Source organism: Argiope bruennichi, chromosome 5 (assembly GCF_947563725.1).
Source record: "Argiope bruennichi chromosome 5, qqArgBrue1.1, whole genome shotgun sequence".
In the NCBI taxonomy this organism is placed as follows: Eukaryota; Metazoa; Arthropoda; class Arachnida; order Araneae; family Araneidae; genus Argiope; species Argiope bruennichi.
The window spans coordinates 50,582,546-50,607,004 of NC_079155.1; the positions used below are offsets into that span (position 1 = coordinate 50,582,546).

Below are 24,459 nucleotides of genomic sequence, written 5' to 3' on the forward strand. Positions count from 1 at the left end.
CTTTCAAGGATATTACTTTGGAACTCTTAAAAATAAAAATAAAAAAATAATTATCATTATAGATGAATTCTCAAAGCCTGGCTTTGGATTATTATCGATCATATGATTTTAACTATAATTGGCAAATTGAATGGAAACTGATAATCAAATAATTTTTTTAACCAATAGCAATATCTCTCCAAGATTTTCTCGTATTTAGACATTGCAACACTTTTTTCGATTTTCCTTAGAAGAGTCAGCTTTTCCTGAAAGTATATTGGGAGGAGATTTCGGCATGTTCACAGCTGTAGCTCACAAAGTGGTTTCACGCAATAAATTATCTGCCTGCCTTTTATTTTCGGATAGATCAAAATCAGTTGCCATAATGGCAAACTATGATGCAGATTGCTACTCAAACTGTTAACAGTTATCAAACTGTTGGGTATTTCGTCGATTTCCAAATTGATAGAAATTTGACAAGTAAGCAAATCTACTATTGACTTTTTACAGAATTTATAATAAAATATTTATGAAGATTTAGGATGCACTAGAGAAAGAAGAAATTTGAGTAAAACTCGAATAAACAAGCCAAATTCAACAAGCAAAGCAATAAGAATTGCTGAAATTGATTGCAATAATGTGCAATAATTCCAGGACTTGAGCATATTTTTACATTAGAAGTTGTAAATGACTTACATAGCAATATTTCCTTAAGGTAATAAAGAGAATAAAAAATTATTTAAAGTAAATATTGTTTAGAAACTGGTCATAAAAATCGTAAGCTCAAGTATCTGATATCCTTATCTAAGTGCGTACTTTCGTACGAACATTCAAAAAATGTCATTCATTATTTTATTTCTGTATAACGTTATCAAATATCTCGGAGTCGTTTAAAGAGTCTTTTGATTAATTGCTTCGGATTAAAAAAAATACCAAAAATCATTTCCAAATTGCACTTTTACACCGCTTCTTATCGTGAGATAAAGTTCGCTTTCCTTTATGATTTTACATTCTCAATGAATTAAGCTTCTGTCTTGTTTTTCAGGACCCAAAACTATCCACGGCCGGAAGAAGAAGAAAATCGGATAATTTTATATAAAATAAGCTTAAAAAGTGTTCAATTTACTACCTTTTAGACATTTTATGACTTCATTCTTATTTTAAGTGGTATTATTTAGTGAACACTAAAAAAAGATGTCATCCTTCATTGTTTCATTCAGTTTATGTGTATTATAGCCGTGCTCTGGGAAGATTCAAGCGTTGGCAGTTGTGAGAAAAGGAACCGTGCCTTATGTCAGAAGTCTTCATCCATCCGTTCGAAGAAGGCAATGAATCAGCAGTCGTTGCTCTCCGCCGCGCGGGGCGCTCCAACCCATCCATCCCGGGACATGCAAGATGGCGGGGGCCAATGAGCGGAACTATCTCACGAGTATGGGAATTCACGTGATCAGTGACGTAGAGCCCGCCAGGTAAGAAGAAAGTCAACCTCCAGAAAACCAGCTCACACTCTAAGAACAGACGCGGCCAGGTAAAGCAGGTGGTTGCGTGCGTGTTAACCTCCTTTTACATCCGTGCTCTTTGCTGGAAACACACAGGACTCAGAGGGCCAACCGAAAACTTTTGGCCCATGCCGTCGGAGAGATGGGTAAGGATCCCTTATGCCTTGTACCATCCCTTCCAACATTGGCAGTTCCGTTGTGCCACGGACAGAGGTATGGGACTTTTGGACACAGAAAATCGTGCTGGAATGTGCCAGGTGTTTGTGGCCTACTTGCGGATACAGTTCTAAATTAGCTCCCAATTCGTCCAATTAGCGCTGGATTCTACCGAACTCGCTCCACCCTCACCAGAAATTTTGTAAACAATGAATTGATACCCAAGGAATATTGAAATTGGATATTTTTGTGATCCCCCGTACCTCTGGAGGATTCTGTATCATCTGAGTGAAATAGCAGATGACAGTGTCAGTGTGGACAACGCAACTGCTGATGTTGATGTTACTTTTTTCTTATGAACCGAATGCTCCAAAAGTAAGATCATTCCTTTTTCATGGTGTTTTGTTTTTGAATTTCCGGAGTAAATTTGAAATATATTGTACGAAATACGGCAAAAGCATTTTTTCTGTAAACATGTCAACTCGTTATGTTGCTTCAATTAGAGAAAAGTCTGCCTTTTGCGTTATAGGAATAAGCGGCTGTAACTAATTTTATAGAAATACATAATTTCGCTAATTTCATAAGTTTGAATCTTCTTCCTTTTTTTCACTTTTTCTTAATAATCGCAATTATTTCATACAAAAATCATATTTCTAGAACAATTTTCCTTGAGGTGTTCAAAAAAATATTTCAGTTGTTTCAGAATCAAAATTCAAAATTTTGTTTCTCCTATACCTTGTCTTATGCTAAGGATAGTTGTTAGTTTCATTTCGAATGTCAAATATTGAATCCCAAGAAAGGAAATTTGCATCGTTGTATTATTATTGGTAGTTTGTCGGATTTATATATAAGTGTGATAAATCCTATATTCCGATTCAATTCAATTCTAAAAATCCTACAAATCAGTTTCTAAGCTCCGAACGAGAAATGCTTGTAACATTAAAAATTGTTATGGTATTTTAATTAAAATTAATTAGGTAAAAAATTAATTTTCCCTCCCGAATAAAGTTTCAAATTTTTTTTAATCAATTGTGACCGAACTCACGATGATATTTTGAAATGAAACTTGTTTAACAGCGTTATGTAGGCAGACATTTCTGTCCTTTGCGTAATAACTTAATAATGATTTTCTGTTTCTAACCAAATTTTATTAAAGTGAAATTTTACAATTCTATAAAACTTCACCCGACAAAAAGAGAAGAATTAACTAATTATTCATACTTTCCTCAAATATTTAAAGCAATTTGTGTGGGAGTGAGATGTTATTCAAAGTATAATTGTCAAGCTAATGATTGCATTTATGTACTTCCTCCTTCTATGCAGCTTGTTCAAAATCGAAGAAAGAAAGATTTAACAACGCGATTTATTATTCCTTATGTATTAAGGAAAGATTTTTATTGCTGTTGTTTTCCCTGTGCATTTTTATTGTTAGTCATTAAATTAATTTATACACTTTGCAGAGATCAGCGTCTAATTTTTGCTCATCAAATAAGGTGTCACTAAATTAAGATCCTTTCAAACTGATTTCCGCAGTACCAATACCGAAGTATCCTTTGAATTTTGACTAAAATTCATCTTTATATTTTTATTATAAATTTCAAAAGAATTGGAAGAATTGTTTTCTAAAGACATCAGCAATTCATTATAAAAAACTGAAAATTTATCATTAAAAAGTTTTAGTTATCGTTTCAAGAGATTCTAAACTAGTTATACCAATTTTGTGAAAATTCAAACTAAATCCCCTACTTAAAGTATTTTAATAGCGCATTGTTGCTATTGTTCCTGTGTAATATTGCCTTCAAAAAGAGAACCTGTTTCATTGTATTGAATTCAATTGTTACCGTTAGTGACAGAGCGAGCGAGTTTTCCAACCTGTTAACTATTCTCTTGTCCGTTTGTTGTATTTTTATTTTTATTACCACTTATTTGCATTTACTACACGCAGAAGATTATATATGAAGTTTGATTCCCAAGAATATGGATAAAAAAAATTCTGTAATCGCTGATCAAAAAATAATTCTTTTTTTTTTTTCTAACAAAGTACTGTGTTCATCAACATGTTTGGATATGAATCGGTCTTTTGATAAAGTTAGTTTCATATAACTAAATGAAGAAAGATATTAATATTAACCGCATTAAGAACCGAGAAATTAATATTTACAAAATACAAACTAACGTTTTAGATTTTATTTCAGCTAAAATGTGCCACAGATTATGTAAGAGCCAAGTCAAGAATGTGATTATTTTCTGATATTCAGTCCTTAAGTTTAATTTAATTCAGATTGTTATGCAAAAAGGTTTTTTATATTATTACACATTTTGTAATACTTTAATACAGATTTTGCAAATTAACTTTTAATTCACTTGATAAATTACATGAGGAGATAAACATAATCTCTCTTCTTTTCAAGTGATACCTCAAGTGAAAATTATGCAGTGCATGACTTGTTTTCAACCATGTTCACTTTTCTTGAAAAGGATTATTGAATGAAATGACTATTTTAATGAAAGCATAGTGCAAAAATTTGGAATTTCAGAATTTTCGTTAATATCAGTAGACGGTTGCTGTAAGCATATACTTTGAGCGAAACATTTTCTTAATGGCAGATAGTACTTGTAACTTCCGAAATGTATTCTGCTTTTTATTTTTAAAATGAAATTATAAAAATAATTCAATATTTTAAAATATTTTTATTCTGTCTAGGATTTATGAACCAAAAACTTATTTGCAACAATATTTCTATATAAATACTATAAAAACTTTTTAGTGAACAAATCGTTATTTTTTAATAATAATATATTAAATAAAAAACAGAATTTTTGCTTGAAAGGGTAATTTTTCTCTTCGTTTTATTCATTTTATGTCGAATTTCTTTTTTGTACTTTTATTAGGAAATTCCAAGCTGAAACTAAAATATTATGATAGAGTAGATAGATAGAGTTCAATCCAAATATTATAAAGCGAACGAATCTTTATTCTTCATAATTATATATTAAATAAAAAACAAAATTTTCTCTAAAAAAAGAAATTTTTTTTTCGTTATTTTATTCATTCTATGTAGAGCCTACATTGTGCTCTTTTATTTAGGAAATTCCAAACTAAAAGTAAAATATCATGATAAAGTAGAAATCTTCTCAGATCTGATTTAATAAAAAATATTATTACTGAAATTCGAAGTTACGAATTTCATTTAAACGCAAATATTTAAAATGCTTTTAAATTACGCAATATAATATATTGTGGTTCCAAAACCTTCTTGGCCTAATGGAATATTTCTTATTTATACTTATTATTGATTTGTTGATTTATTCTGATATATTTTATTTCTTTTGAAAAAATATAAATATACGAAAATGAAACGACTTTCTGCCTGCGTATTCAAGTTAAAAATACTTCGGATGTTGACTGATCCCGGAAAGATAAATTGTCTAATTAATTTTGTGGCTATCTTCAAATTTTAATCTATTCCATGCATGACGGTACTGCAGACAATATAAATAATTAATGAAACATCAGTACATGACGTCATCCTACTCCAGCCGGCAGATATCCGAACGGTGAGACAGACTTCAAGACCCCCGTTTGAGGCAGGTGAACATCGTTGATTCCATTTCCTCTCCCAGGCGAGTTTCCTGTAGGCGTCAGAAACAGTTAATTTCGAGTCCCCACCCATATTTTCGCTTTTATTTTTCTTTTTAATAAACACAGGCCGTCAACCATCTTGAACGGCTGCATTGTTGGCTGACCTTGTAGCTGGAAAAAAAAGGTTGGTCGACGGAGGGATAAATATTTGATTCCCTACGCTACTAGCAATACGGCCTTGGAGACCGACGATGCATTCTCGGGGAACATCTGTTAACATCTCCGAATGAATGACAACGAAAACGAATATTGAAAACACTTTCTCAGAAAGAGAAAGTGCCAGTGACACGTAAATTGAATAACTATCTTTGTTATTGACCGGACACTTGTTGATCCGAAGATATGATTGGAATGTAGCACAAGTGAACCACAGTTCCCCCCAAAAATATTTCTATCGTTAAATATATGAAACTTTTAGCGAAAATTCTTTAAATCCAAGCAATTTGTTTAAGTTCTTCAGGTCTACAAATTAAAAAATTTTGAGAATTTTATTTGCTAGTATGATCTTGACAAAAATTTCATTTCTTGTAATAATCATAAGTGTGAGTTAAGAGAGTATGGCAAATATTCTTCTATAGGAATCAACTAACTGCTAATGGTTTAATCGAAGTTCCATTCATGTTACAGCGTTCCCTTTCAAATGAAAGAACTCTATAACGCTTCTCTTATACTATTATTTTAATATGCGTTTTCAGACAATAAATTTAGCGTATTTTGTTTAACCCATTCACTTCCATTTACGAGATATCGCGTAGGAAACTGCGACCAAATTAAGCGTTTATAAATTTCGCTGGCAGTGAATGGGTTAATAATTTTATTCATAAAATAAATCGATAAATATAAAAAAAAATTAAGAGTAAAAAAAATTGCTACTTTTCTACATTTTCCATTAAAAGACTTTTTACAGCGACATCTTATCTAAAGAAATTTCCTTTTCTTTCTTTTTTGATAAAAACTACGAATATTTTTTAAAATAAAAATGAATTAGAATTAAAAAAATATTCGTTGCGTGAAAAAATTATATATAATACTTTAATATTTATATTAGCAACACTGTGGAAATTTTAAAATGTCTTTTTCCCTCTTTTCATAAACTGAAAACTAAACTGTTTTGAAATATTTGATTTTTATGACAACTCTCTTTTAAGGTCTTTTAAAATATCTTCAAAATAATATTCTAAAGAGAAGAAAAACGATTTAAAAAAATAAAATGTATTTGAATGAAAACACAATTACGAACGAAGTGGATTACTCTATCAATGTGAAAAAACCTTGGAATATTTCTTTGCAAGAGCCTTCAAACGGCCGATTCACTTGAGAATCCAGTTTTATTTCTTTCTCTTCTACATCATTTCCGGAACTAGAAATTCTGTTTCAAAGTTTGCGGAGACTGCTTTTCTTAACCTGTTTCTTCTATGAAATGGACCGAATTTTAAAACGGTTCCTTTTTTCTCCTTTTGATGCAGTAGTCGTTTACTGTAACTACTTTGACAGTCTATTTCTTGGAAGATATCTCATTTAGAGAAGAAACTGTTGCTTCTGTCTTAAGCTTGGGTGGATCTGTTACTGCGGTGGCAATTTTGGGATGATTGCACGCTTTTGTTGTAAATAGAAGGTTTCCCCCCTTTTTGCTATTATTTCCGTTTTAACACTTGGTGGCTCTTTTGTTACTAAATGAAATGAAATATTGTTTCTGAATGTTGAATGCAAACTGTTAAAATAAAATTTATCTTTCGTTAAAGAAGCAAACCCTTTAATAATAGTATTTGTTTTATAATGACCATTCATATTTTAATAGCATATCTTTATGGTCTAATTAATTTTAATAGATGGAATCGCTTCGGAGAATGTTTCTATATGATATAACATTGAAAATATTAATTTAGAATTTGTAAAACTAGAGGGAATAGTTTCACCAAAGCTTTCACGCATACTCTGTAATAAGGCATTATCCGAGAGAACGTCTTTTATAGCACTGGCGTATAACAGGAAATATTAACTTTTTAGTGTTCATTTAACATTTTTACTGAATGTATCACGTAATTTTCGGCGATTGATCCCTGGCATGCAATTAATAGTTTCCGAAAATTGATTTTATGTTTTAGAAATATTGAACAACAATCTGATACAGAACTGCACATGTGGTCACAAAATCCCACACCAAATTGAATATATATTAAGTCAATGCATTTTTGAATTAACACATTTATATGTTTCTGTAAAGAACAGACAGGCCGACAATCAACATCTAGAGAGATTTGACTCAAAATTTGATTGGTCAAATTTTGATGAAACTCTGTGTAGTGAACATTATAGATGACAATCTGTGTACTGAATTTTATCCATTTAGCTCTCTTTGCTTTGTAATTATCGTGTTAAATTACAATTGAACAGTCGGACAAACATATTTCCTATGAAGGGAATTTGCTCAAGATTTGACAGAAATCTACAAACTTGGTGTATAGAATGCATACCCAATTTCATCCGCCTAGATCAAAGCATTTTTCAGATATTATTGTCATAGACAGACAGACAGACCGATGGACATAATGTCAAAAATATATTTTTCGAATTCAAGGAGGTCTGAAGCGTGTAGATTCGTCAAATACTTTCTCTATACTTCGTATGTTGAGCTCGAACTCTAATAAAAGGCCCAGAGAGACATTACCAGAATAGACTAACAGTATTTTTATTCGAGTTACTAATAGTATTTTTGAAATCTCTGCATTTAGAGATTTTAATATCTGTTTTTGTGTTTTGATATAAAATGCAGTTAAGTATTTTAATGAAAGCAGATGCCTCAGAATGATTTGATCAGATTCCTCGATCCTTTCAAGAAATTCACCAGACCGCTGTAAGCTTAAGTCCTTCAACTCTCTCCTTCGTTTCCATCAAAGCCTAAAATCTTTTGGTGCCTTAATCTGTTTGACAAATGTTTCTCTAAGGTGCCCAAACCAAACGAGGAATCCTAGCCTCAAGGATCCAATCGAAGACGAGGAGCCGTGAAAAATCCCTCCGAAATGCTTAAATCTTTTACGCATTGCTGATTCGGTGGTTGGTCTTGCGCAGGACTTCCGCAATAATTTCCGCAACTTGCGCTTCCTCGCTTCAGGAGCCGCGGATTCGGGATAAATTTAGCTGAAGCATCTTCTCCTTTTGAAAGATGAAAGTTATGTCGTTGACTTCATGCTCCAGAGAAGGTTACAGTGCAACACACTCCATTCGACAGGAATGCCTCATTTGCATACGATGACATTTGTCAACATTCGAACCCGGACACTTGACAGGGTTTATTTGCAACAACACTTGAATTCTGTCAACTTTCTTTCTGAAAATATCTTAAAAAGAGGCTTATTCTTAAAATAAAGATTCGAAATATTAGAGAAATTTTGTTTTCATTCCGGTGATAAAATCTTACGTCTGAAAACATTATCTAAATAATCATGCGTCCATATTTGTAGCGGTCTGAATATCTCTTCTATAACAATTGCGAGAAGTTCAGTTTTGTTGTTATAAAAGCTAAAAGATTTATTTTGAAAATGTGGGAAGAAAAGGCATCAGTGTAGTTTGGACTTATTTACTAAATAATGCGTGAAATATTTTGTTTAGTAAAAATATAATTTGTTTAATATATAAATATAATATAAAAATATAATATAATTTGAATCTTCCTTTTTCCCATCTATGAAAAAATTTCAACTCCTTAAAATATTATGAGGAATTGTGGAAAATAAATCCTTAGTTTTAAAATACTTTAAAAATAAATCTGTAATATTAAAGTTAAAGTTGTATTTTTTTTATTTCAAGTATACAACGATGAAGAAGATGCAGAATAATTGTAGTTGTCCTCTATTTTATGCAAATATTTCGGAATGAAAACATATCATATTTTTAAAGCATTTGTATCATACAGGACAGTAATCGATAATATTTCGTAAAAAAAGTCTTATTTAGGGGGAAAAGTTCAATGATTTAAACTTCTGTATAGTACAGAATTTTGCTTGCCAAATGGCAATATTGCTTATGAAAGATTCAAAGCTTTCTTATTTTCCTTGAATAATAATATTTCATTCACTACCAATGCTTTTTTAGTACTTTGTTACTTTTTGTGTCATTTAGATCTTAAATATCGTTTTCTTAACCAATAATTAATCAAATGGAATTCTTACGTAATTGATTTATTTAACCTTCTCCGCACTTTTATTGAAAGTAAACTTGATTTGAATTCGAAACTAATTAAAGTAATTTTAAATTTATCGCATAGTAAAACAATTCGTTGCAGGTGTGACTATTTTTCTTTCTAATTAATTCTGAATCACATCAAGCGTTAGCGACAAGGAGTAAAAACAAGCTTAAATCGTGCTTTGCGTTGATGTGAAAAACGCCAATTAGAACGCAGTGCAGGAGCTTTGCCTTGACACCTTAGTGCCAGAGCGTGCCGCAGGCATGAACCCCGGGTGCGCGTTGCACACCAGCCGTACATAAATACTTGTGTTTCTCGAAACAGGAAACGAATAAATCAGGAGGCAGCAAATTACTCGTGGATTAGAAGACCCTATCGCATTCCAAACACAGGAGGCCACATGACACCCATTACCCCCAAACAAAAAAAAAGTTTAGTCGAAACACGCTTTCCCCGTATTAAATCTTTCCGAGACGTTGCAAAAGTTGTGAACGTCGTCGACTTGCGAAAATTTTCGGAAGAATCTTCTTCCACAGTCGGCGGGGCATTGAGGTCAAACAGGCAGCCGCCTTCGAACAAAAGCTCATCACCACGCTGAGTAATGGGCAGAAGTTTTCTGTTAGGGAACTCTATATTTAGGAAGTAGACTGAACCTCAAGCCATCCCAGTTATTGATGATTTGTTGCTCAAAAAGGCTGGCAGCCTTTTCTTTCGCAAAAGACCGGTGTTGCGGTTCAATGGTTGAGGTTTGGGAAACTAAAAGAGATAATCGAATAAGTAAAGAAAGCAATGATTCGGTTTTGGAAGGCATTGGGTGCTATGTAATTACAAAAGGTAGCTTAGACCTTGTTAAATTGCATAAGCTGTTACGGAAATAACGTGCGAATACAAAAGTACAAGATTTTTATGTATAAAATAATGAATTAAAAACCGTTTTTAAAAACAACACTAAGTAGCAAAATCTTTTATGGTTTTTCAATTTTCAATTTTAATGTCTTTTTTTTTTCTCAAATCCCTTGCCAAGTGGCTCTGTTGACTTGGAAATAAAGTTTAACAATTACAAAGTTTTGAAGTTAAAAATTTGACTAGAGTTCAAAAGCGTCATTAACAATACAGAAGTGTTCAAAATTTCAAACATCTTTCGACAGTGAAGACATCTTTAGAAAGTGAAAAATTTCTTATGAAATTTTTGTCAGTACCAAGATAAAACAAAACAATTAAATTATTAAAAAAAATTATTTTCTACTGAAATAAAAAAAAATTAGTAAGATACTCAATGATTTTGAATGCCATGTAACTTGCTCGCAAATATATACAATAAATACATAAGATAATATTTATCAAACAGAAATTCTGCTTAAATTCTTTTATTCCTTATTTTAATGTAAGATGATACTAAATTTAATAATATAAATTCGCATATAATTTCACTTTTTCTATAATACACACTATATTTTTCATTTATGTACTGTTTTATTAATATAGTTATAGATTCATTTCAAATGATAAATCATTTTTTAAAGAAATACAGAGATTCAATATTGCTACTGACATTAATTTGTTATACTCAGTTCCATTTATTACCTATTTTTTATTTTCGATACTTAAATTCAAGGTTCGATCGGATTTTAAGAATTAATCAAATCGAAGAAATTCTGCCCCCATTAATTTCTCTCCGTCCTGTAACGCTCCTCTGTAGTACTACTATCCAAGAGGGGAAACTGCATTTACAGATGACATCTGATGATTTACTAATTTCGCGCATCGTGCCTCAGTGTATTTCACATTTAAACATCTGTTTATGAATCTTTTTTATAAATTTCTTTTTAATGTAGTGGTTTTAATTAAAATAATCCAAAGACATTTTATCAAATAAAGCTAAAGAAAAATATTTTTTCTCTTTCAGATTCTGTTTGAAGTTGTTAAATTATATATTTAACTAAAATGATTTGATTAGTTAGTTATTCGCGCTGTTCTTTAAACATATATTATTGATATTTTATCCGCTAATACACAAACAAAAAGAATACTGTTAAAAATATTTTTTTTAATGTTTTAATTTTTTTAACTTTGTTTTATCTGAATAGTATTTATTGCGATAAAATGCACTTTTCTATCAATAACATTTTTAATTTCTTTAAAAAAAAATGCTATTTTATATTTATTTTATCATTTATTGATAAACATAATTGATTAAGTAAAAAATTTTCAAATATCATTTCTCACCCTTTTTTAAGGAATAGCCATATGAAACATTAAAAAAAAAATCTCATAAAAAGAAAATATTATGAATATTTAGTCTTCGAATTATTAATAATTCAATTCATATTCTAGGAATTCAATTCTTTCTTAATAGGGAATTTTGCGTCATGAAATGTTATTTTATTGAAAAAACATTTTTGGCCATTTTTTCATTTTTGTATGCAATAAGTAACAAATTTCAAATCCACAGTTCGAGATTTAAATATTTCATCAAAATCATTGCAGCAAAAAAAGTAAGATTTCATATTGCCAAAATGAATTATTTACCAACGAGATATTAAAAGAATGAAAACAACGCCAACGGTGTTTTAACAAAACTTACGTCGGACAATCGTTTTCCTTAAACAATCTTCTTTTATGCTGAATTAAAGAAATACTTCTGTAAACCAAGAAATTGAAAAAGCTCCTAAATTAGATAAAATTTTCAATTTAATGAAGACTCCAAAAAATATATATATGAAACTTTTTCAAGCAATGAATTTCAATTCTTGTAAAATGATAGTTTTCAAACCTCCAACCCGTTTGTAAAATTTATTTTTGAAACTGAATTCAAACTGACATTAATGATTTCAAAAAAAAAAAAAAAAAAAGCGCGAGAAAAATAAAAATTGAGCATAGAAAAATTGTTTAAAATCGGCTTTTTGTAACATTTTTTTAACCTTAGTAGTGTTTCAAATATATTGTAAAAAAATCTCCCAATAGAGTTTCTTCCTTTGCCTAAATACTAAGCATTTTAACTATTTTTTTCTTTGAAAAAAAAAATCTAAAACTGTTTCAGAAAAATTAAAAATATTCCTTGAAATAAAATCACTTAATCTTTAAAGATAGGAAGAAAGAAAGCGAAAAAGAAATAGTTATTGTGCAGAATTCGGCAACCTATTTACTTATGTAGGAAGAACGTGACTGATTCCGATGAAACAGTGTTAACAAAAAAGTTTGTGGGGGGGGGGGTGCATGAGAGAATTATTTCCCTTTTATGGTTCTTAACACCGTCTTACCTTAGAAAAACGAGGGGGGGGGGTAATAATAGTGAAATTACTTTGAATGAGCTTCTTCATGGTCGCATGGACAGCAGAATCATCAATAAAAAGAGAACTTCTTCGATTTTTTTTCAAAATGAGAACTTAGCATGTAATGCAGCATGCGTTATTCACTTTATGTACGAATAATTGATAAACATAACGAATTAATGCTTTGTTGAATTTAAAATCTTGAAGGCATTGAAAAGCGACGCAGTTTCAGTAAAAGTTATTTTAAATACGCTTCCTTCGAATAACTATGCATAACATTTTTCCCCCAAAAGTTATCTTTTGTTTTGTCTATCCATCTTTAGGATTATTATGATTGTTAAAGGGAAATCAACTGTTTTATTATAACGTTGGAAAACGTAGACAAGTTTTTTAAAGATTAACCGTGTGGTTTTTTTTTTCCATTTACTTCAGAGAAAGTGAAAAATGCAATTACTATTTACTTCACGATTCATAAATTTAATTGATGGTGTATATTTGCAAGCTTCATTTATTTCACTCGCACATTCTGCTAATTGAAAAACTGTAAAACAGTTTAGAGATATAATTTGCTTGTAACTTCCATCGCAATACATCACTTACTTTAATTTTGATCTTCTGAAAAGCGGCTTTCACTTGAAATAATGTGTGAAAAATTAAAGTAGAAAACAATTAACCGATTAATACGCATTGTATTTACTACAGCTTAACATTTTCTTTTAAGTTAAATGTCTTTCTAATGCCAAAATAGATTTTAAAAAACGCACATGATATATTTCGAAAGCTATTATAATCCAAAATATCCATTCTTTCCGGCAATTTGCATTTATTTTATGGAAAAATTTTATGAACTATCATTAATTTGAAACACATTGTATTTCCATAACTAAGAGATGGATAATAGTATTTCAGAATTATCACTAATCCTTACATTAATGTGTGATAAGCTCTACTAGTAAACCGTTATTTTTACGAAATTTAACCCATTCACCGCCAGAGAAATTTACAGCTTAATTTTAAAACAGTTTAATACGAGATATCTCGTAAAGGTCAGTTAATGGGTTAATCTGTATACAAAAAGTAAATTAAGCAAAATTTAAAGGTATAGAGAAAAATAAAAGTAAGATAGATAATTTCAAAATTTGCCAAAAATTTGGTAAAGAAAAATTATTTTTTCATTCCTAACTCAAATTAGTGATTAATAATGGTTAGAAATATAACCAGCTAAAGATATTAATAAAAATTCACGATGGTTTTTTTTTTTTTTTTTTTTTTTTGTATATGTAAAAATTGATTACTTGTTTAAAAAAATGTTTGCTGTTCTTCCTTACCAAAATTAATTAAGCTAACATTCAATAAATGAATAGTATGATTATTACTTAAAGAATATTTTGAAGAATATTTTAAAAAATTTGAATTAATAGATTTTATATATATCAGTTCCCCAACTGGATATGTGCCTCATTTGAAGAACAGAGATCTGAAAATTTCAAAAGATCATCTGCGAAGAAAAACAAATCAAAGATTTAATTTACATACAAAATATTTATCTGAAACGTATGGTACGAGACAGACAAATACTGTAAACTTGCCCAAACCAGGGTCCTCGCCAAGGGGTAGCGCGTCTTCCTCTTGATCTGGGCTTCCCGGGTTCGAGTTCTGGTTCGCTCATGGTTGCTCTTAACCCTGTGTTCTATCTGTGAGGTGTGTGAAAAAGCCCCCTGTAAAAAGGGGTTGTATAAACAAGTGTGTGAATGTCATCTTCTCATGAGCTAGAAGTCAGACTTATGCCTTCTGGTGCTCTGGGTCCTTTATCCTCAGAAGCTACTGCACAGTAGCTACTTCATCAGCGGTCTTGTCTATGGCAAGTGCCATAAGTAACAACAACAAACTTTCCCAACCTTGTAAGATGATTAAATGCTAGATATTTTATTACTCTCAGATTGCCTTTCATTATTGAACTTTAAAAGTTCAGGAAGATTATTAGTAATTGAACTTAGAAAAAGGACAAAAAGCAATTAAAATCGAAACCGTTCTGGAATGTGAGGTAGAAAGTGTAATGCAACGCTGAGTGAAAGAGAAACGCGTGAGGGCAAAGTCAATGAAGGGAAGGAGGGTGAAACTGCTAAGATCTCGTGTGCTTTGGGTGTGCTCAGGTAGTGTTGCCCAACTGGATTTCTGTGGTGCATCCATCAATTATGGTACAGTAACAAAACGTTTAAGTAATTAGATGCCAAGGAGTTCTGCTAAGTTGGGTGAATGATGACGAATGAGTGAGGAAGTAAAAATAGGGAATTCTTAATTTTACTTTCAAAAATGCGCCAAACTATGTATACAATTTCTTTAATTAGTTGAAAAGGCAAGAATTTAATTAAATGAGAATATTAGTTTCGGAAAGTATTAGTATTAAGACAGAATACACATCTTTATTATCGTGTTGGTGCAACACAGTATATTCATCTCTATATGTAAAATAACTAAACAAAAAAAAATGGAATTTCCATACTTTACTTTACGATGTTTCCAGTTATTATATTGAAAAATTCATTTTAACTAAAACTTTGAAAGTGTCGTTACGGTTTAAGAATTCTTTCTTAATCTCTCGGTCTCTTGATTTAATAATTTCTATTACTTTCTCTTAATTTTTAAATTTAACCCGTAACTGGGGACATGAAATTCCTCAGAGACATACAGTCAAAATGACTCCATTATTTATTTATTTTTTTTTTTTTTTTTGTCTTTTGCAAATAGCATTGGAATCTATTTTGGAAATACAATGCATTCTGGAAAGCATGTAGTTACCAAAAATATTACAAAATATTAATATTAAAAATGTTAAATGTTATAATATTAAACGTGGAAAGATGTTGTAAGAAAAAAAACCCTAAATAATCTTTTAATGAGTATTTAATTCGTTTAAATATTATGAAATTATACTAATGTTAATAACTGTTAGAATTTAACAAAGAAAAATGAAAATTACAATATTTAATTTAATATCTAACTATTACTAGTTAAAAGAATTAGAATTAACCTCCGGATCTCAGCAAACTTGTCACATAACATTGAATCCTGAACTCAGCTTTCACAACATGATAATAAACTGTCTCCCTCCCCCCTCATGAACATACATCTAAATTGTACAATAAAACTTCAAAGAAAAAGGTATATTAAAAAAAATCTTTGAGAAATGTATTGAGAGCAAAACAATTATCTCAAAGAATATTTAACATTTTTTGTAGAACTGAAAATGGAAGCTAAAAGCTTGAACCAAAGTAAAATAACTAAATATATGAACGTAATTTAATCTTAAAAAGGTTATATCGGAACATTTTATGATGGTCAGATCCCCGAGGGTAGAAAGCGTAGGTGAATGGGTTGAATCATGAAAGCAGTAACAGCACTTAAAATCGAATTCGAAATGCCCTATAATTTCGCAAAGAAAGCGATCTAATTCGATTTCTCGGTCCTTGCAGTCTCAGATGAGTTTTTAATGCCAGTAATAAAGTGAGCTGTGAAAAGTTGTCGTGTTAAGGACAGGGTACCAGCCACTGAGAATCAATGAGTGTTATTTATCCTAAGTGAGGTTGGACCTGCGGCTTCATTGTTGCAACGCTTGTATGGGGAGGCCAATGGTCTGGGAAATTCCGATGGTCGGACGGTAATAATGCGATTTAGATTGATTCGTATGAAGGTAAAATAAATTCAGAAGTCCAAACTCGAAGGCATCAAAATAATGTGAGGTTCTTTCTTCTTGGATGCATTGAACTCTTCAGTTTGCATCATTTGTCTACATGGCATTGCGATAATTTAATATCTGATTTAGAATCTGCATAAAGCAAAGCGATCCTACAAATTCGTAAATGAAATCTACTAACATGATTAGATATGATTATTTAATTAAGATTCAACATGCGATACTTTTATTTATTTTTTAATTATAACTAATAATATAACTATTATTTAAAAGTATTATAATTATTGATTAAAGAAGCTGAAAAATAGGTATCCAACACTATAAGAAATTATTTTCAGCTGTTTTAACTCATTATTCCTGTCCGATTTAATTTTAACAAATGAGATTTTGAGTTATTCATTATTTACACTTTATACTTAATCTGAGAAGGATTATTATTATAATTAATCTAAAGAGCTTAATTTATTCAAAAAATTATTTGTGTTATCTGAGAATTAAAACATATGTCGCCATTTATCAACTCTAACAGGGAAAAAATAGAAGTTATGAATAGTATATGACTTATGTAGTCAAAACATTTCTATCATATTCAGATGACATCAACAAAGTAAATTATTTCAAGCGAACAGAATTTTAAAAAAGACTCTAATGTATGAGTGACATATCATGGCTAATGCCAAACCTTGACATTGCCAACATAAGTCACCTTCATATGAAAGTGAAAGTACACTTCAAACATCCGGCTCCATAAATTAACATCTCATTAGACAAAACTTAATTTGATGTGATGTTTTTAAGATATGTGACAAAAATAAATGAAGGCAAACCGGATTATGATTTTTCGACATCCTGAAAAGTTTGACGAATGGTACTTGAGTCTTCTATCTATCGAATATTGTCCTCTACAAGAGTTCCAAAACCCATTGTTTGATATGACCGAGAAATAAATAGTTCAGTGATTGTGGTGGTTCAGTTTTATATCTAGTTGTTCTCGAAAGTGACTGTTGGAGGTAATATTATTGAAATACGGCAAAATGGCGTATAAATAGGGTTGCGTCATTCACGCTTCAGATGAAGAGGGGGGTGATCGTGATGTGATTGACATCAAGGTCAGCGAAGACAGACGGTTTGGAAAGTGATTTCACTTTCGATGACCGCACGGCCAAAAATGTTCCTCTTTATCATCATTTTTTCTAATACATTTCCGTCTATGAAGCTCTCTCACGATACTCTATAATAAGTTCTTATTAAATTCTGAGGTAAGTCCTTGTGTCAGGGGAACAACACAGAAGCACGCTATCAAAATGTCTATATTCATGAAATAATTTGGTATACCGCATGCACTTTTTTTTGTCGTGCCGCTAACACGGAAGACGACGTAATAATAAATTCTAGTTTTCCGTACGACATAATGGTAAGGCCGAGATTCATGGATGCCTTCTTTCTGAAGGTCGGTCTGTAAGATCAAACAATGGAGCGAAGAAATTCGTTTTTTGTGTTTACCGCGAAGTGACCTTATTTGCAGATCATTTCGCAGACCCTTTCGCCTTCGCCAAGAAAGGAGGAAAGGAAGATATGGCTACTAAGAACAAAATTCAAAAGACATCACATGAATGAATTCCCTTCTTCAGCGCCTGTCTTCCTGCTTTTTAGCTGTTATGCCTTCCGCGTACTGAAATGCTGTTTGTCTCGGCATTATTTTCAATCTGTTTGGATATTTGGATATTTGACATGCACGTGTAATCAAGAATATTTCCCTAATGTTAAAACAATCGATTTGTTTTTCGTTATCAATTTTGAGAAAAATGAGTCAGTCAATGTAAATTAAGAAACTAGAAATTTTCATACTGAGGATTGATGGGAAAGGCAGAAAATTCGGTGCGTGGAAATTGCATTGTAAACCCAGACGGATTTAATTACAATTTGAATTTTCTTAATCTATTAATTGAGCGACATTATCTGTTCGAAGATTCCTATCAATCCATTTCATAAACAATTTCTATTTTAAGTTTAAATTATATTATGAGCGATATACACAAACACATGAACAATATGATATCATTCCTTGAATTCAAATTTCAACTACTGTATTTCATTTATAGTCTAAAAGGATGATGCGTATGAGAGTTTCGATAGATAATTATTTCAATGATATGCTCCTTTTTGCTCTGTTTTAGCTTATAACTGAAATTTAATAGCCTTCTGAAAGTGTACGAGTGATCATAAAATACATTAACATATTCATTAGTGAGTTACTCCCATCTTGCCTTGGAACCCAAAGGTATAAATGCTCAGACCGAGTTCCACTCATAGAAGATACGCATCGTCTTTGGAATGGAAGTAACTCGATCCTACAGCATAACTGTATCCACCATGGAAGTGAAAACCATTTTTTTTATATGGCAATTTCCCATCTATATATTCATAATAAAATTAACAAATGCATAAGATTCAGATGTTTAGATTTTAAAAATAAGTTCTCAAAGTTTTTATGAAAAATGTTATGCGTGCTTTTATTATCACAGCGCTGTATCGAAGCAATGCTTATATTATAATTTCACTTAAATAAAATGACTAACATATGTGAATTTTATATAAAATATAAATAAAATTATAAAAGATAAAATGACGATAAAAATATATTATATTACCTAACATTCTATAGCAAATTTTAACAATGAACTAAAATATCAAAATGTTTGATTTGCTGTATCCTATAATTTACTTGTTACTAAACAGAAACTTGCATTAAAATACAGCGTCGAGTTTTAAATTGATAAAAATATAGGAATTATTTTAATTTGCTTGCTCAGTTGATAAGCATCCAACCTGCTAGGGGTGAATCATTATAAGTAAACGTTGATGCAAAGAACCAAAAAGCGAAAAAAAAAAAAATTATCCCCACCGGAACTTGTCGCATTTGCATATGCCACTTAAGCGTCGTTATTTCCAAGAGAAGTTTACCTTCATTATAGATGCAATTACAGAAAGCAAGGGTTGAACTTTTTAAAAACATGCAAGCTCACACCTGCCATATTCGTTCATTTAAACGGTCGTAATAGGGCGGTAATAAATAAGGAAAAATGCCGCAAAATGTCGGAAGCGCGACGATGGCAAATCATTCGAATATCCGGACATATGTGAATCTCCCCACTTTTAATTATTATTTATGTTTTTTGTTGTTGTTGCCTCTGAAAACTGGATTTGCATCTGGTGCTCAGAAATGCATGTCTATGGATCGTAAATATGAAAGGAGTCCTTTGTCGAGTGTAATTAAACAAATTCAAAATAAATATTAATTTTCATGAATTTAATGAATTAATTCACTAAAAATAAATATTAATTTTCATGAATTAATGGAAAGCTCAAACTGCTCGATCTTTTACTATGCAAAATTTTAATTTTCGGAAAGACGAATTATTTATTACGAATTATATTAGTTATTATGAATTATATTAGTATTATTGTGAAGATATAAACCTTTTTCTTATCAATGCATCTAATCCTCAACTGTGAATAACTAAGTTAGATAAATCTGAGATTTTTCAGATTAAATCAATTTGCTCCGAAAAAAAGTTATAAATTTACTAAAAGCATGATGAATGTAAATTGACTTAGATTCTTTTGAAAATTTCGAGTTTTTAAATAATAAAAAAACGAGGTCATAAACCATAAAAAACCTCAGAAGTTATTTGTTTAAGCACTATTATCTGTACAAAGTGACCGAAAAACCATTTTAAGAAAATTGCGCAAATATCATATTGTTTCGAAACTAGACCAGACGGAAAAAATGTCGGGACGTAAAATGATCATTTTAAGGAAAAGGGCTAGAATAAATGGCAAATGGAAGACCGCACATTATGTCCAGCACATTTAGGATACCATAGCCATAGACTTAACTGGCATCTCTGCTATTTTCGCTTTCTTTAAAAACGCTTCGTTTAAAGAAGCGCCTTCTACGAAACATGTCATTTGTATGGAGCCAGACCATCAGAAGTGCGACATACTAACACTATGTGCTGTGATTCCCCCTTTGAAGGTCGGCATTTCGGAGGCTCTTGACTGTGTCACGCCTAGTTTACTGCCTGGAAGTCAATAGTCTCAGTGAAAATCCTCGATGGAGACTAATGACGCTTCTTTTCCTTCGAACGCCAAAAAACCTCTGGAGCGAATCCGAATTCCACAAAAGACAAGTTACTCTGGCAACTCTCACTCATTAAGCACTTAATTCGGTTTAATAACTTTTCAATCAATTTAAAGTGCGAGGGGAGTGGATGTTTGATGGGGGACCATTGTTGAAGCGAGAGCTTTCAGTTCCTTCGCACTTTTATTTGCGAATGGGATTTCTTTCATCCACACTGTTTTGGCTATTCGAATCCATTGTTGGATTTTGTGGTTGTATGAAGTTGATTCATTAGTTGAGGTAGGCATTCCTGCTAGCAATCGAGGTGCTCAAGCTTGGAATCCTGCAGGGATTTTAAGTCATAACTGAGAATTGATTTCTAGTAAACTGTTTGCAGTTGCGTCACGCATTCTGCTCTGCTATGAGCACACAGCAATTGTTTGGGTAAAGATCATTGCAGAAGAGTTAAACTGCATGAACGTTGGATCCTGTTGTATGTAAATATTAGATGCTTCAATGAGAATCGATTACTTCCACAAATATTTGCAGGTTCTCTTGTTCTGAAAAATTATCTAGTGTTAATTTTGTTTATTTAATTTGTAATATAACATTTGGCATTTTTTTCGCAAGCCGAATGTTTTCTCGAAAGACATTTTCCCGCAAGTCGATGTTCTAAAATACTTTAGAATAATTAATTATCTGCTTAATCACTATTTTGATATTTTTAAGAAAATAGCTATAGTGAGGGTCTTGTCAATAAAAAGTTTTATAGCCGATTTTAATTTTTGTTTAAAAAAGAAGCATAATGGCTTTTCAAATGTAATTTTAAAAAAACCCTAAGAAATTCCGCAAATTATTAAATACATTCATACGAATTTCATTTCAAAACGCATAATTTCTAAACGCAAAAATATTCAGCAATATATTCGTTTAAAAAATTAATAAATAGTTGAGGAAAAAATCAAATGTGTTCCCTTATCTTTGTTCTTTAAGTGCTATTTCTTAAAATCTTATAACAATTTTCTTAAACATCTTGTAAACAAATGTAAACACCTTGTTTCCAAAAGCATCCGAAATATTGCAGTCGGTAAATAATTTATATCTTTAACAAAATGCATCGACTTTACAGTGTGGTATTAATTCGGCTTTCATCTACCATTCACAATTAATGTTTACTTTTCTGGAACTATTCATGTTTGGAACTTTTGACTGCTTAGAATCAATCGAAGGTAGTAGGTACTTATTCAAAATGTTTTGGCTTTATATGCCTTACTCTACATAAAATAAAGAGGTAATATCGATCAGAACATTCAATCCAGTTTTTTTTTCGTTATTTTGACTACAATTCAAAGAATAAAACAGCTTTTCAGAGGGAAGAGCACATTTATTCATCCACCAAGCGTAAATCAGGTTTGCTTTCATACACTAGAAATGAAATAAATCCTTGCCTTACAACATCAAAAATTAAAACACAGAATCATAATAACCCTCTAAAGACATCACATAGAAATAATTTAAACATGTTAGGGAAATAAAATGAAGCCAAGCTTGAAACAGAACTATTATGCGTTTTCAGACAATGGTAAACACCTTATACTTCAAATGCTGCCCTTAAGAGTTGCGTAAATCTTCCTATTTTAAAATCCTTTTAAAATGATGGTTTTTCTATCTACTATTACTTCTGTAATTCTTCCCACGTATTTTAAAAAACAAAGTGTTAAACCATAAACACAATTACCGCACGAGAAAAGGAAAGCCTGGCTTGCCTTGAAAATGCGTTTTTCTAACAATTCCGGCAGCTGTTCTCCAAGGATAGGGATGAGCAACCAGAACGTCGTGACAAACTTTTACTAATAAAAAGAATCTTCAACTGGTCGTTTTCTGAAAAAGGCACTTTCGCGGACAGTCATTCTGAAAGTAAGCAGCCAACTTTCGAAAGTCCCTCAGCTCACCACTGTTCGAGACTGGATGATCTTGGACTATATTTCGAATGAGAGTGGAACTTTTACAGTGGCTTTCGTAATAAGGTATTCAGCTTCTTTTCCTTTTCGTGGAAAATTAATTGCTTGTCAAGTAATTCATGCTTATTTCACGACACGTAAGCTCATTCAATCTGAATTCCTGCCATTCTTACACAGAATCCTAAAAATTTTATAGATTTTTTTTTTCAAACACCGGAAGGGTAGAAACTAAATTCTATAAAATATATTCTTAAGCGTTTTCCTTTCGAAATCCTTTATCGATTAATTAGAAGTTTTTCACAACCCAATTTCTGTCAAAAGAACTTTGTCAAATGTTGATAGTTGAAGTTTTATTTATTTGAAGTTTATATTATTAGATATTGTACACCTTAATGAATAATGCATATCATATTAATCTTTTTAAAGTTCAAATAATATAAAAAATGTTATGTTATTAAACAACAGTTTTTCATTTATGTGTTGAAGGTATGACAAACTCTTTTGAAAAGAAAAACTCCCAGTGTTTATACGACAATTATTGTTCACTGTAGTTTTAAGAATTGCATTAAATCTAATTAAATTGGTAATATGCATTTGTATTGCAATAGATTGTTTCGATTAAAACAACAGAATAATGAAATAATGAAAAAAGTATTTGTGCCATAGCTTTTTAAAGATCAGAATATAGAGAGACCGATTGGTGTTTTTGCTTATTTTATACGATTCTATAAATTTTATTACGTTTTCTTTTAGTTTTCATGCCGTTTGCTGATTGATGCTTCTTTTTCTGTATAAAATTTCAGGCTTCTTTATCCTATTCATATTCTACTTCATCAAGTAATTTTAAGCAATTTTATCGTGCAGTTTACTGTTGTTTATATGCAACAGTAATATCATAGCTTAAATTGCGTTGAATAATTAAGAGCTTTTTTCTATATTACTTGAACGGAGATTTTACGTATAATTGTTTTTATTTAAATCTTAATTTCTTTTGATTTAATAATTTCGTCCAATTAATTATTTCTAATTTAAAATAAGCATTAGTTTTGAGTCTTTTGTTGAAGATATGAATTTTTACTTGCTCGTATATGGAGTATCAGAAAATATTATAATTGTCAGAAAATTTGAATTATAGATTTTGACGAGTCCTCACGTTTCGATGAGTCCTTTTTTTAAGAATGTTGAACCATTTTGTAAGTTTAGAGTGAGATATATATATTTCAAATTTCTAACTTTATTTTCAAAGAAAGTAATTATGTATTCAGAACAATGCTTCAGACACTTCAAAAAATCCCAAATCTATAAAAATATGATTTATTTTATTGGTAAATTCGAAGATTGAGCAGTGGGAGCGACACTATTAAAATGTCCTCTAAGGTTATTTGTACATTTAAAAAAAAAGAAAAAAAACATGGTTATTTTTTTAAAATTTTTTTGTGTGCGTGGGAAGTTATCAGTAAAGAATGCATTAGGACACATCAAACAACCATCAATATCTCACACAAAAATCTTTAAGAAAAATCGGGAAAAAAAGCAAGTCATTTCCTTTTAATACATATAAAAACTGCCGTAAGAAAAATTCTTCTCTCCCTCCCCTCTTTCCTTTTTTCATTTCTAGGATGCTGATACATTTTCCCCTTTCGGATTTATTAAATCATTATTGTATGCTTAACCTTGCTTGTTACGAAATTCTATCCGTAATTTCGAGATTCTAGTTGTTGATTTCTTTTTCTAATCTTTTTTTTTTCCCTTACTGCTTTTATTATTGCGTTTGGAACGGATTCTTCATCGAAGATATTTCTTTTTCTTTTTTTAACTTCTTTTACGATTTCAAGAGTTATCGAGCATCTCACAGAGGTCTATGGCCGGTTGTTGCCCGTAAGTAAAAACACGGATTGGCGAAGATGGTTGGGGGGGATCGTTACGAGACATAAAAAAAAACTGGTTTG

The 24,459-nt window shown here is 31.0% G+C and overlaps 1 protein-coding gene across 1 annotated transcript in view; it reads left to right on the plus strand.

The window, feature by feature from the left end:
• The first annotated feature begins 1,360 nt into the window (after positions 1 to 1,360).
• LOC129969211 (uncharacterized) overlaps positions 1,361 to 24,459 on the plus strand; it is a 145,972-nt gene continuing 122,873 nt past the window's right edge. The window contains exon 1 of the mRNA XM_056083663.1: positions 1,361 to 1,624. Coding sequence (XP_055939638.1) covers positions 1,621 to 1,624 — 4 coding nt within the window. The 5' untranslated portion in view covers positions 1,361 to 1,620. The remainder of the gene's footprint in view (positions 1,625 to 24,459) is intronic.